The sequence below is a fragment of the Chelonia mydas genome, chromosome 2 (genome assembly GCF_015237465.2).
Source record: "Chelonia mydas isolate rCheMyd1 chromosome 2, rCheMyd1.pri.v2, whole genome shotgun sequence".
Taxonomy (NCBI): domain Eukaryota; kingdom Metazoa; phylum Chordata; order Testudines; family Cheloniidae; genus Chelonia; species Chelonia mydas.
Genome location: NC_057850.1, coordinates 60,390,091 through 60,404,680, shown reverse-complemented (window position 1 = coordinate 60,404,680; position 14,590 = coordinate 60,390,091). Strand labels below are relative to the sequence as shown.

The 14,590-nt window shown below is 39.3% G+C and overlaps 1 protein-coding gene across 2 annotated transcripts in view; it reads left to right on the top strand.

Annotated features, from left to right (window-relative positions):
• TRIM55 (tripartite motif containing 55) overlaps positions 1-14,590 on the top strand; it is a 74,449-nt gene that overhangs the window by 29,326 nt on the left and 30,533 nt on the right. Inside the window, exons 6-11 of one of the 2 annotated variants that reach the window (XM_027823870.3) lie at positions 1,807-2,040; positions 3,399-3,421; positions 3,538-3,662; positions 9,298-9,500; positions 11,825-12,112; positions 13,684-13,728. In XM_027823870.3, coding sequence (XP_027679671.2) covers positions 1,807-2,040; positions 3,399-3,421; positions 3,538-3,662; positions 9,298-9,500; positions 11,825-12,112; positions 13,684-13,728 — 918 coding nt within the window. The remainder of the gene's footprint in view (positions 1-1,806; positions 2,041-3,398; positions 3,422-3,537; positions 3,663-9,297; positions 9,501-11,824; positions 12,113-13,683; positions 13,729-14,590) is intronic. The other variant, XM_037892513.2, reaches the window with a different exon arrangement.

Below are 14,590 nucleotides of genomic sequence, written 5' to 3'. Positions count from 1 at the left end.
GGGTTAGGAAGCTAAGGTAACCTCGCTGGCACCTGACCCAAAATGACCAATGAGAGGACAACATACTTTCAAATCTGGAGCGGGGGAAACAAAGAGTTAGTCTGCCTGTGTGATGCTTTTGCCGGGAACGGATCAGGAATGCAGACTTACAACTCCTGTTAAGTTAGTAAGTAATCTAGCTAGAAATGCGTTAGATTTCCTTTTGTTTAATGGCTGGTCAAATAAGCTGTGCTGGATGGAATGTATATTCCTGTTTTTGTGTCTTTTTGTAACTTAAGGTTTTGCCTAGAGGGATTCTCTGTGTTTTGAATCTGATTACCCTGATTGAGTCTATTTACCATCCTGATTTTACAGAGGTGATTCTTTTACCTTTTCTTTAATTAAAATTCTTCTTTTAAAAACCTGATTGATTTTTCATTGTTCTTAAGATCCAAGGGTTTGGGTCTGTGTTCACCTCTACCAATTGGTGAGGACTCTTATCAAGCCCTCCCCAGGAAAGGGGGTGTAGGGCTTGGGGGAATATTTTGGGGAGAAGACGTCTCCAAGTGGGCTCTTCCCTTGTCTTTGTTTAAAACGCTTGGTGGTGGCAGCATACTGTTCAAGGACGAGGTAAAGTTTGTACCTTGGGGAAGTTTTTAACCTGAGCTGGTAAGAATAAGCTTAGGGGGTCTTTCATGCAGGTCCCCACATCTGTACCTTAGAGTTCAGAGTGGGGAAGGAACCTTGACAGGAAGTAAAAGGGGAAGGGGAAATAGACTGAAAAGGAGGAAGGGAAAACAGAATGGCACTCAGCAACTGTTTATTTGATTTTGGCACATCTGTCATAAACCCCTAAGCAAAAAGTCATGTGGGATTTTAACTATCCCAAGGGATCAGGAGCTAAGTTTTATGTCTCATTTGAAAGATGGCAGCAATATAATGACCCCAAATGCCTTCACGGGGAGTTGGTTCAGTCCCTACTCCCAGGGAAGAGCACCACATATAGATTCAGCAACACCACTTCCCACAGCATGCTATGTTCAGTCCAAACATTCATCAACCCCAATCTGTTTTTAGCTTGTGAGTTCTGCTAAAATGACAACATGAACAACCATAGGTACAGCACAAGCATATTTATTACAGTAAAAATAACTATACTAAATAAATATTATTTAGGTTGCAAAGTCAACTGTTTGAAAGGTAGGAAAAGCCAGAATTTAGGTTGGAACCTTAATTTGTTCCTATTGTGCATTATTATGATACAGTCTTTAATTACACGACCACATGCTATTTTTGGCACAGGACCCCTGCCTCATTCAGTGCGCAGTAAAAGTAGTATAATTGACACCCACTTTAAGCCTCTTCATGTTACCTGAGTGATGTAAAGGGGCCTTAAGTGTAAAGGATAAATAGGCCCTAACAGGCTCAGTAGCATTTCCGGAGCTCTAGTGGTGATGGAATTTTCTCTAGAACTCATTTGAGCTGATCTGTACTGTTCTGCTCATTTGGCTGCTAATATGGCAATTATCTTCCTGATTTTCCTATGAACTGTTAAGTATACAAACATAACACAAATGTCTTTCACCTTTTTTAGCATGCTGGAAATGAAATAGTCTATTTGTCTTTAAAAATATTCACAAGTATTCACAAAACTTTTTGTTCAAACAGATTTAACTTAGAATATTACAAAAGTCTCTGGGGTCTTTAAAAATAACCTTGTATTGTTCAGAAAAGGATGTCTTTGATGAAAACAATTCCAAGTAATTGTAAAAATAGAAACACTTTTAAGCAACATAACACTTCTAACATAGACCAAATGATTCACAGGAATGCTGCAGAACACAGAAAGAACAACTGTGTGAAAAATTTGATTTTCTGTATGCAATACTGGAAGAAAGGAAAAATGAGATGACACAAATAATCACTAGAAACCAAGAGGAGAAACTGGAACATGTCCGCTCCCTGATGAAAAAGTATGCAGATCACTTGGAGACAGTGTCTAAGCTAGTTGAATCAGGAATCCAGTTCATGGAAGAGCCAGAAATGGCAGTGTTTTTGCAGGTATATTTCAGAGGATTCTAAACAGAGGTAGGAAAAGAGTGGGGGAAATTAATCACAAACAAATTGTGACTCACTTTTCAATTCAAGTACAATCCCTATTTGTTCACTTCCCAGTGAACATCCACACAAACGAGTTTTCATTCACAACAATGTGCAGAAATGATTTTTCTTCATTTGAATAACATGGAAATAAAGGGGTAAGCACAAGAATATGAGTATTTTCTATTCACACCAAAAATGCTGTTCTGTTTATAAGCTTTCTGTCATCCAACCGGGAAGCAGAAACAATATTTTCATATACATTTACATGATCCCCAGCACTGCAATATTTGAGCACCCCCCCTAATTCTGTGTATGTATTTTGCCATTTCACCTCTGTGAGGTAGTGGAGAATTATTATCACTATTTTGCCTGTGGGCAGTTAAGGTCACACAGGCTATGGCAGAGCCAAGAAGTTCTAGGTCACATTCCAATACCATAACTATAAGACTATTCTTCGTTCTTACTATGAGTTTGGATCTGCTATCACTGAAATCAATGACAAGTTTCCCATTGATTTCAGTCAAGTAGGATTCGGTCTTATGTGACTTTCCATCCTGGAATCTTAAAATCCCATCTGTCCCCCAGCAGGGAGGATCTTTGTTTAAAGGAACAATGTGCAGGAACAGGAATTTGTCCTGAAGGGCAGAAAACCCCCTGTAGAATATGTGGAACTGTAAGGCGTCAGAACTAGAGGTGACCAGTTACCCACTGTGAATCATCAGACATAGTCCTAGAATGAAATGTGCTAGAGTGAAATGTTCATGGAACAGTTATGAATAATGATAAATTTGTAAAACTTCAAAAGTCTATTCTCAGTTAATTTACATAAAGCAAAAGGGCACAATGCATTGGATAAATTAGTCTGTGGGAAAAGTTTGCCCAGTCCAATTTCTAGGAAACAGAAGTCACTATCAAGGACAGTAGGAGTATGTGGGTCATGTCTGGGAGGGAATATTGGTTGGGCCGGTCAGCTTCAGTTTTGACCCTGTGTGTGTACTGCATATTAGCCTATGTATCTATCTCAATAAAAGCAGATATTAAGGGCCTGATTCTCATTTTTACTAAGGTCCCTTTACACTTCCAGAGCAGTATAAAGGGGACTTAATGTAAATGAGAATTAGGGCCTAAAACACACTGTTGTTCACATGTAAACTAGTTCCAACCTCAGTCTAATCTTATTCATAGGCCTCATAGCTCTCATTTATACTGAGAGCTCAAGCTACCATATTTAGAAACAACACAGGTATCAAAGTATAAAACCTGTTTAATAAAATGAACCTTTTAAGCATTCAGTCATTTCACTTTTGTTTTCACAGAATGTCAAAGCATTGCTACAAAAGTAAGTACTTCCCATTTGAGAGGATGTGTATGGTTTTGATACTTATCATAAATTATCCATTTTGTAAACATTTATTTGCCAACCCAAATGCAAATGACAAAATATCTCTATTTTAGAATTACTGAAGCATCTAACGCATTTCAGATGGAAAAAATAGAGCCTGGCTATGAAAATATGAGCCATTTCACAGTCAACCTCAATAGAGAAGAAAAAATAATAAGAGAAATTGACTTTTACAGAGGTATGTTATTGATGTGACCAAAACGGCTTTCTTTCTTTTTAGTTGTGTGGAATTTACATGAAGATACCATGTAAGGAAAATTCAAATCAGATATTCTCCTCCATCCACAAATGTATCTAGATCATTTAATATAAATTATAATCAAAAGTAATACCCACCATGGTTTAGAATCATGTAACATGTTGATTCTTATTTTCCTTTACTATAGATGTAGTTCTTTCCTAAGGACCTGATCTTTCAGCCCTTACTCATTGATTACTCATGTAAAAGAGTTGTAGGATTGGGCCTGTATATGTACTAGTATGTCATTAAAATTAGAAACAGCAGCTTTATGGACTGTCTGATATAGGAAATTATTAAAGAAATAGAATAATGCAAACTAATAAAAGTAACTATGAATAATATATTTTTCTTTTTAATTATATCAGAGAAATTTCATTGAAAATGTAAATGGAGTTCAAGATCATACATTTATGAAGACAAACAAGGATGCCATTATTTCTTATACATTTAGGGATCTCCACTAGTGTCATTTGTATGTCTGATATTTCAGAATAGATGAAATAGTATACAGTTACTATTCTATGCTTAACAAAGTAGCATGCAAACTGGGCACCGTTATGTTTCAGCTTACAAAACGATGGGAAATCAGAGGGTATGAATAGTTGAAATAAACAGATTTCTCTCTTAAAATCTTGAACATCTTAAAATATAGAGAATCATAAAGCTGGTCCTCTATACTTTACCTACTAACTTTGGGCTTTACTGTTACATTTATATTTCGTATGATGGTAACACCATTACTAGAATGTATGTTAATATATAGTGTCAACATAAGGAGGTAAATCCTGAACTCCTCGTAAATCTAACACTCCCACTGAAGTCAATGGGGCCTCTGTTTTCAGAGGGCTTTCAAGATCAGGCTCAAGATGACTTCTTGTATCAGTATATAAGACCATTCCTCACTGTGATAGCTTTATCTAGTTTGCAATTCGTTCTTGGTATCTTCTATACTCATACAAAACATGTAAGCCAATTAAAAGATTTTGCAAAATCTTCCTGAGTGAAAGATAAGACTCTTCCTACCTTTACAAAATATACAATCAGTTTGAAACTACAGTTAATATATCATAGGATCATAGAAATGTAGGGCAGGAAAGGGACCTCAAGGTCATCTAGACCATCCTCCCATGCTAAGGAGGGATTAAGTATATCTAGACCATTCCTGACAGATGTTTGTCTAATCTGTTCTTAACATCAGTCCATGATTATTTCTCTGAAGTACTGTGATAGCTCTGAACAATGTTTGATGGTAGTAAGGATGAATAGTATGATTATGCAAAACAAAATGTATAGTTTTTGTTACCACACTGTAAATAGGTGATTTAATTAAATTCAGTAATGAGTTAAGGCTGGTCCATTGAAGTAGCAGCAGCAAGCAAGCAATCATTCCTTAAAAGCTCTGATTTAGGAACAGTATCCTGAGAATATTTTCATTTGACCTTCTTGGAACAAATACTGCTTTGATTTATACCCTTTGGAATGGTTTTATGTAGATGTAAATGAACTTAAAATTAGAGCTTTATCTGACTCTCTTAATCTTTCCTCAAAAGTCCATCCTGCCAATCCCTGATAATTGTTTATTGCTTTTCTCTGACTTCCTTCCAGTTTGTCAATATCTTCCTTGCAATGGGTTGTCCAGAACTAAACAAAATGAGTCAGTTTCTGATCTGACCATTATACATCTACAAAAACTTGTATTCAGTGGAGATACTCCAAATTTACACCAATGTAAATGAGATCAGAAAACTCTTTTCTAATTTGCTGTCTGCTATCGCCTCCAAGTCTCTTTTGGCATTAGTGCTTACCAGGTTTCATCTTCCTCTTGAATAGTTGTGCTTTGTATTATTTTTTCCTAAATGTATTACCTTGTGTTTTTCCTAGTTGAATATCATGTTGACATTTAATTCCCATGTTGTTGATTACTCTAGGCCCTTTATATTAATTCTGTATACTCGCTAGTATTTAAGGTTTCTCTCAATTTAGTATAATCTATGCAGATTTTATTAACTTGCTGAATATTCCTTCCTCTACAAAGATGTTACTTGAGATCAGGACTAAAACAAATGTCTGAGGTTGCCCACTAGACACATCCCTTCAAGTTAATAGTCTGTCATCTATCATAAGACTTCCTTTACAGTCCTTCAATCCATGCTGACAGTGTTCATATCCAAGCTGATTTGAACTGATTTTGAGAGGAAGATTTCATGGAACACTGTGCCACATGCTTTAATAAATCCAAATATAGTACATCTACTAATTTCCCTTCAGCCGCTAATTTTATATTCCTGACCTGTCCATTAAAAGTCCAATTGGCGCCCGCAGTGGGGCAGGCAGGTAGGCTCCCTACCCAGCTCCTTGTGGTTCCCAGAAGCGGCTGGCATATCTCTCTGGCTCCTAGGCGCAGGGGCGGCCATGGAAACTCCACACACTGCCACCGCCCCAAACACCAGCTCTGCAGTTCCCCTTGGCCTGGAGCCATGGCCAATGGGGGTTGCGGGGGTGGCACCTGCAGGCAGGGGCAGCATGCGGACCTGAGCCACCTGGCCACCCCTGTGCCTAGGAGACAGAGAGACATGCCGGCCACTTCTGGGAGCTGTCTGAGGTAAGCGCCGCCCAGAGCCTGCACCCTGAACCCCCCGCACCTCAATCCCTGCCCCAGCCCCAGCCCTGAGCTCACTCCCGCACCCAAACTCCCTCCCAGAGCCTGCACCCTCTCCCACACCCCAAACCCCTGCCCCAGCTCGGCTGCCCAGAGCCCACACCCTGACCGCCTCCTGCACCTCAATCCCCTGCCCCAACTCGGCTGCCTGGAGTCCACACCCCAACCCCCCTCACCCAGCTCTGAGTCCCCTCCCACACCCAAACTCACTTCTGGAGCCCGCACCCCAACCCCCTGCCCCATCCCTGAACCCCTGCCCGCACTCCAAACTCCTCGGTCCCAGCCCAAAGCCCCCTCCTGCAGTCCAAACACCTCATCCCTGGCCCCATACCAGAGCCCACACCCCCAGCCCAGAGCCTGTACCCCATCCCACACCCCAACCCCTGCCCCAGCCCAGAGCCCCCTCCCACACTCTGAACTCTTTGGCCCCAGCCCGAAGCCCATCCCCCGCATGTTGAACCCCTCATCCCCAGTCCCACCCCAGAGTCCGCACCCCCAGCTGGAGCCCTCACCCCCTTCCGCACCCCAACCTTCTGCTCCAGACTGGTTAAAATGAGCAAGGGTGGGGCAGACTGAGTGATAGATGGAGGTGGGGATGGAGTGAACAAGGGCAGGGCCTCAGAGAAGGGTTGGGACAGGGGCATGGCCTAGGGGAATTGGGTGGGGCAAGGGTGTTCAATTTTCTCCAGATAGAAAACTGGCAACCCTATGCCCTAGGGGAGCTTCTGGAGGCTATTTACTAGGGCTGTCAAGAGATTAAAAAATTAATTGTGATTAATCCTGTGATTAAAAAAATTAATAACAATTAATTGCTCAGTTAATCACGCAATTAATCGCACTGTTAAACAATAATAGAATACTATTTATTTAAATATTTTTGGATGTTTTCTACATTTTCAAATATATTGATTTGAATTATAACACAGAATACAAAGTGTACAGTGTTCACTTTATATTTATTTTTGATTACAAATATTTGCACTGTAAAGAACAAAAGAAATAGCATTTTTCAATTCACCTAATGCAAGTACTGTAGTGCAATCTCTTTATCATGAAAGTTGAGCTTACAAATGTAGAATTATGCACAAAAAAAACTGCATTCAAAAATAAAACAATGTAAAACTTCAGAGCCTACAAGTCCACTCAGTCCTCTTTCTTGTTCAGCCAAATGGCTCAAACAAGTTTGTTTACATTTGCAGGAGATAATGCTGCCTGCTTCTTGTTCACAATGTCACCTGAAAGTGAGAACAGGGTATTCTCATGGCATTGTTGTAGCCGGCTTTGCAAGATATTTATGTGCCAGATGCGCTAAAGATTCATATGTCCCTTCATGCTTCAACCACCATTCCAGAGGACGTGCGTCCATGCTGATGACGGGTTCTGCTTGATAACAATTCAAAGTAGTGCAGACCAATGCGTGTTCATTTTCATCATCTGATTCAGATGCCACCAGTAGAAAGTTGATTTTCTGTTTTGGTGATTCGGGGTCTGTAGTTTCCGCCTAGGACAGTTGCTCTTTTAAGACTTCTGAAAGCATGCTCCACAACTCATCCCTCTGATTTTGGAAGGCACTTCAGATTCTTAAACTTTGGATCGAGTGCTGTAGCTATCTTTAGAGATCTCACAATCTCACAGTCTTCTTTGTGTTTTGTCAGATCTGCAGTGAAAGTATTCTTAAAATGAACATGTGCTGGGTCATCATCCGAGACTGCTATAACATGAAATATATAGCAAAATGCAGGTAAAACAAAGCAGGACACATACAATTCTCCCCCAAGGAGTTCAGTCACAAATTTAATTAATGCATTATTTTTTAACGAGCGTCATACACATGGAAGCATGTCCTCTGGAATGGTGGCCGAAGCATGAAGAGGCATACGAATGTTTAGCATATCTGGCATGTAAATACCTTGCAATGCCGACTACAAAAGTTCCATGCGAACACCTGTTCTCACTTGCTGGTGACATTGTAAATAAGAAGTGGGCAGCATTATCTCCTATAAATGTAAACAAACTTGTTTGTCTTAGCAATTGGCTGAACAAGATGTAGGACTGAATGAACTTGTAGGCTCTGAAATTTTACATTGTTTTGTTTGAGTGCAGTTATGTAACAAAAAAAAAATCTACATTTGTAAGTTGCACTTTCACGACAAAGAGATTGCACTACAGTACTTGTATGAGGTGAACTGAAAAATATTATTTCTTTTGTTTATCATTTTACAGTGCAAATATTTGTAATCAATAATATAAGCAGTGTATATAAGTAAGCACTGTACACTTTGTATTCTGTGTAGTAATTGAAATCAATATATTTGAAAATGTAGAAAACAACAGAATACCAATTGAAATGTATTAAATATTTTTGGATTTTTAACAATGTGATTAAAACTGTGATTAATCACAATTCATTTTTTTTTAGTTAATCGCGTGAGTTAACTGCGATTAATCGACAGTTCTACTTTTTTACCTCAGGCAGGGGGAATGCAACTGCTGCAACACCCTGTGGCAGAATACAGTCTGTGTGCCTGTCTCCAGCACCTGTGGGGAGCCTACACTGTTGGTAGCTCTGGCCGGCTTGCCCAGTCCTTGCGCTCAAGGCCTGTGCACAGAGATGCAACGTGTGGGGAGACGGCTCCTCCTTGGTTTCTGTCTCTCTCTTGCATCATCTTCCTTCCTTTTGCATGCATCCAGGGCAGATTTCAGTCTTGCCCTTATGAGCATCAGCTGGAATTAAAGCACAAGTTGTACTGTCCCTTGAAAAAAATGTCACTTTGGGTCCCTTTTCGCTATCAATAGACCTACTGTATAGTTACCATAGTAACTTCATATTTCTAAATCTCTGTGTTGTATAAAGAGCATACCCCATGTATTATTGTGTTAACCTAGTGCTGTGCTTATGTGAATGTTTATTAGAGGAGGAGGGCGATGAGGAAGATGAGGATGTGATGGAAGGTGAAGAGTTTGATGAAGTCCGCACAGAGTCATCTGGTGAGGAGGAAGAGGTAGCTGAGAAAGTATCCCAGCAATCTCAGCCAGACTCACAACCCAAGAGTACAACAGGAGACCCTCAGACTGAACCAGCCCCATCATTATCACCAGGTGCCTCAGTTAGTCAGGTAATTGCACCCAACCATTCTCCATCCTATCAGCTATGCTGAATGTTTCCTCCATTCTAGAGCACTATGAATGATCTAATCTGACCCGATAGATGCTGAAACATATGTCAGAAACATGTCAAAAATATAGCTCATTCAAGGAAGAAAGCAAAGATTTTACTGCCATTGTTTATATTCAAGCTGTGTATGTGTGTGAGTTCATTGGTTTAAAAAAACAACAACGGTGTTCTCTTATGTAAATCAAGGAACATTTGGTTATTAAGGCTTAAAACCCTTAAGAACTGACAACTCAATGCTCAGTTTTGAGGTTTGTTCTTGTGCTTAGTAGAAACTAACAGTTATAATAACTGAGGTGAGAAGTAAAAACATGTATACCAAGAGAACTTCACGTTTAGCATGCCTTCTGAAGAGTTCATTAGCCATATTACCTGACCTCACTAATCTTTTGTTCCTATGAATGACATTTACCTTCCCTTGGTGGTCTTGTCACTGGGGTCGGGGATATCATTTAGAAGTTCATGTCTCCGTGTTAGATACAGAGAAGTCAGGCTGCTTGTTATGAAATGGCAGCCCAAACATGTTCTGGATTTGAAATATCTTTATATTTGAAGCCATGTATTTAGGATATCTTTTATATCTTTGTACTTTCTCTCCTGGAATACAATTAAAATAAAACACCAATGACTGATACTTTGTGAGATCTGCACCAAAACAATACTTGCTAATCTCCTTCAGCTATCAATATCAGCAATTAACTTACCAAGCAGGACAAATTCATCTCTTCTGCAGCTCCAGTTAAGTCCTTACTCTAGCACATTGACGGTAGTGCACAAACAAGGAAGCAAATAAAGAGTCCATGTTTATGGCAAAGTTCTGATTTAACAGTAGCAGAAGGGAGACGGGGGAAATAAATGATCTAGATTTATTCCTTCTTTGATCTATTTGAGGGCTTACACAGGTTCATGCCTATTCTCTGTGGATATTCTTAAATCAGTTTAGAAATGGCATATATCTATTTAACTTGATTCTTTACCAACTTAATCTAAATAAGCAAATTTAAACTGATTTCAGAGTGTTCAGATGCAGAGTTGCACTAATTAAACTAAACCAGTTTAACTAAACTAGTGCAACTTCATATGTAGACCAGGCCTAATTATAAACTGAACTGCCTCATAATTTTGTGAAGTCCAACACCTCCTGAGCTAAAAAGAATATAGAGACATGCTGGTCTAGCCCATCAGTAATTTAAAAAAGCCATTATGAGTTGATCAGACTGGCATGTGAGGGATGCAATGTTCAGGATGCTTGCAGTTTAGCTTTTTCCTGTTGGCCTAGGGGAAAGCAAAGTAAAAATGTTGTTATATCTAGTCATCTGTACTAATGGTACCATGCGGTCAAAACCTGCAGTTGACTAGTCTGGAAAGACGTTGATAGAGACGGTGCAGTTCTGTCAGTTGCTCCTGTCATTGATAAGGTATAATTACAGTAATCTATTATATATAAACAGTCATGTGGTGGGCAAGCATTTATCTCTGTTGTCATTATAGTCTGTTTATTCTACCTGCTCATGTCAACAGAATCAATGTTGAATGATACAATTCTGTATATTTATTTTAAAAAATAAATTATTGTCCCAGTCGCAAACCCAAGGAAGTGATTTAAAAGACTCCAATTGACTTCAGTGGGCAGTGGGTCAGACCCCACATATATCATCTTCAATGTCTGAGGCCAGTACTAGAAGTTCTTATGCATTGTGTAGTATAGTTTAGCTCAGTGATTAAACAGAGATGGGTGTTCACCTGAGTATGAGCTCAGTTAACTCTGAGTAAGAACCTCCAGATTGGCACTTAGACATTTCTGTACACTGGATAGTTTTTAGGTAATATCTCAAAAATAAAGGACCTCATTCTTCTCTCAGACCATTTTTTACTATAATGTGACTTCATTGACTTTGGTGGAGTTATTCCTAATTTATACTTGAGAAGAGAATCAGGCCCAAAGTGTGTAATGAAATTAATAAAAGGAACATCTCCTTCAGTCTTTTCTCAACCAAGGTTCCCTCTGAAACTAATGGGAAGTTTTGCTGAGTGGGGCTGCAGGATTTGTATTTGTATTTTCCATAGATATACTATCCAAATGCTACACACTTTTGCTCTGTATTTCAGTTATCATTCTTTTGGACCTCAAACAATAAATTCTTTGCAGTGAGATAAAAACAAACCTGGCATGCAGAGAAATATGGGCTGAACACAGGAAGGTAACATAGTACACTCTGCTTGTGTGTTTTTTTTTTGTTTGTTTTTACTTTATCTATCCTGATGAAGGGTGAGGTGGTGCCAAGTGGTGGTCGACAGACTGCAGAGTCTGAAACACAAATGCCATCAACAGCAGAAACCATCGATCCCTTGTTTTACCCTAGTTGGTATAAGGCCAAATCTCGGCAAGCAAGCAGCCCAAGTATGACCCAGCTGAGTGATGGGTTGGGCCAAGTAGGGCCATCTGTTTCTCTGGAAATGAACGTAAAGAAGGCAGAAACTACAGAAGCCGCAACAAGCAATGAGCGTGTACCTGGGAGTGGTAAGGAAACTAGCACAACTGCAGCTACTTCCCAGGTTAGTGTTAATGATCTCTCAAAGTGTATTTGCATGCAGCCGGGGTCCAACTGGAATATAATATTGACGGAAAATTTGTTTTTAAAAAAATGCAGAGGCAAACCATTATCTCAGAAATATGGAAATACAACTCAGTGTGATTTCAATAAAGCCTGTAAATTAATACATTTGATTAAAAAAGTATTGTGGGCCAGACTCTCAAACTTAGGAATCCACAGTGGTGTGCACATATTTGCTTGTGCCTAACTTATGTGCCAGTGCACCCAATATGTGGAAGCAAATGCCTGAGGCGCTCATGCATGCAGTCAGTTAGATGTCAGCCACGTGTCTAATTGGCCATGTCTGCACACATCAGGGTATTTACACATTAGTGGCAAAGAAATCCATACCGTTACCTTCATGTAATGTTGACAATCTGAGTCTGTATGTCACATGCAATTTTACAACTATTGCATAGGCAGCTGTTGCTTCAGACTTATCTACTGTAGTTTTACTGCTGTATCTGTCACACATCTGGAGTGTACGGTTGCTCTTGGTTAGCCTTTTCTCTATGCACAGTGGGCTATGCAAGCATCAGGATTCTTTTGTTTGTCTGACAGCAATTCTAAAAGCATGGTGTGATTTAAATCAATTTTGCATTGTAAATAACTGTTCCAAAAGTTTTCTTTCAAGAGTGTTTACAATATGATCAAAGATCAGTATGAACATCAGAAATGCTAGCCCTGTATTAGCATATCACTATTATGACATCAATATTGATGGAATAATGGGATGTCATGTGTTTTTTATATTTCTTCTTAAAAGGACACTCTCAGAGTTGGCAGACCCCAAATTTGACTTTTTCCTCTCTGTTTGTTTGTAAAGTCCATGTAATTCTTAATGGACCAAAGATTCATGGAGTGGAGCTGAGGGACATGTGAAAAATTTGCACAACACACATGCGCCTGCATTTGTATGTGTAAATTGGTTAAGGCCTAAATTTAAAAAGTATCCATTAATTTGGAATGTCTCCATTTCTGGGTGCCGAACTCAAGAGATGTAGGTTTTTGAAGATGTAGACCTCCTGTTTTTGAAGATTACTTGTGTGCATGCTTGTGTGTGCCGTGTATGTCGTGTGCCTGTGCATGTATGTCGCAAATACTTCAGTGCTATGTTTTTTCTTAAAATTAAAAAAAAAATTAAAAAATCAGTGTCAGCAGTTTGGCGCTCATGAGCAACCCTACAACGATAAACCAGTGTGTGGCGGGGGGAAAAAAGATAAAGAAACAAGAGTAAATTCAGATATGGTGTACCGGGACAGAGCTCTAATGACTGAGGGCCCAATCCAATAACCATTGAAGTCAGTAGAAAGATTTTCATTGATGTCAGTCATAATGAAGTCTAAATTTGGCCTACAGTTTTCAGTGTTAATCCTTCCAGGCCAGGATTTTATTTGTAAACAAGAGTAGAATAAAAATATTTTTAAAATTATGAAATCTACCATGACAACGTTGTCTTAAGTGTGTTCCAGACAAGATGGCAAAAGCAGGCAATATTCAAAGTGGAACTTCTTGTTGCTATTGTTTCAACAGAACTGTTACAAAGAATTAGGGCCCCATCCTGCACTCCACACTCAGGTAAAATAGCCATTTACTTACCTTAGTTGTTGATTTGCCTGTGTAAGGACTGTAGTTTCAGGCCTTTATTTATCTGGAGCAGTAAAATAGCAGAAATAAATGTTTCATATGACTTTTACTTTTTGGAAAACCTACTGCAGTGGCTTTCAAGCAAACCAATGAAGCAAACTGAAGCAATTAAGGAAAGTAGAATTATAAGAGTAAACAAGGGGAAAAGAATATTTTTTTAGATTTGTGACAATTCCTGATGGTTGCGAATCATTGTGTACTGGTTACCATGCTTCAATATCTGTTGGAAATAAGTATGATGCGTATGTACATTGCTGGAGGGACAGCAGGTGAGCAAATAATGGGGGTGTGGTTCTGGGGCTGGGAAGAATTATGGGTGAGATCCACAAAGGAAGGTGGGTAGTCATGGTATTGTAGGTCAGAAGGGTTGGTGGGAATGTGATTTTTAGTGGAAGAGTGGTGAAGCAGTGCTGGAACTAAGAGAAATGGCGAGGTCATATGTAAAACGGCTTCTGCCATGTGGCAGTGATCATGTTAAGTAGGCAAACTTTAGTTTATTTTCGGCCTGTGATTTTAACAAAGACCAATCTGGCATAGTTTCTAGAGTCATTGATAAACCAAATAGAGACTGGGTATTTTCATCATGTCCCTGTTTTCACCAAGCTCTTAAGTTAAATAATGACATGTAAAAGAATAACTGAAAAAAGTGTTCTGAAAACTGAATCTCTTCATCAAACCCAGAGTTGACCAGCGCAGTTTACTATGACAACGTTAGTGAAGCATTCTTCTTATTTCCTCACAGGAGTTAGCATTCTGCATATCAGTTTTGGCTTTTCTTATCATACTGCATCAT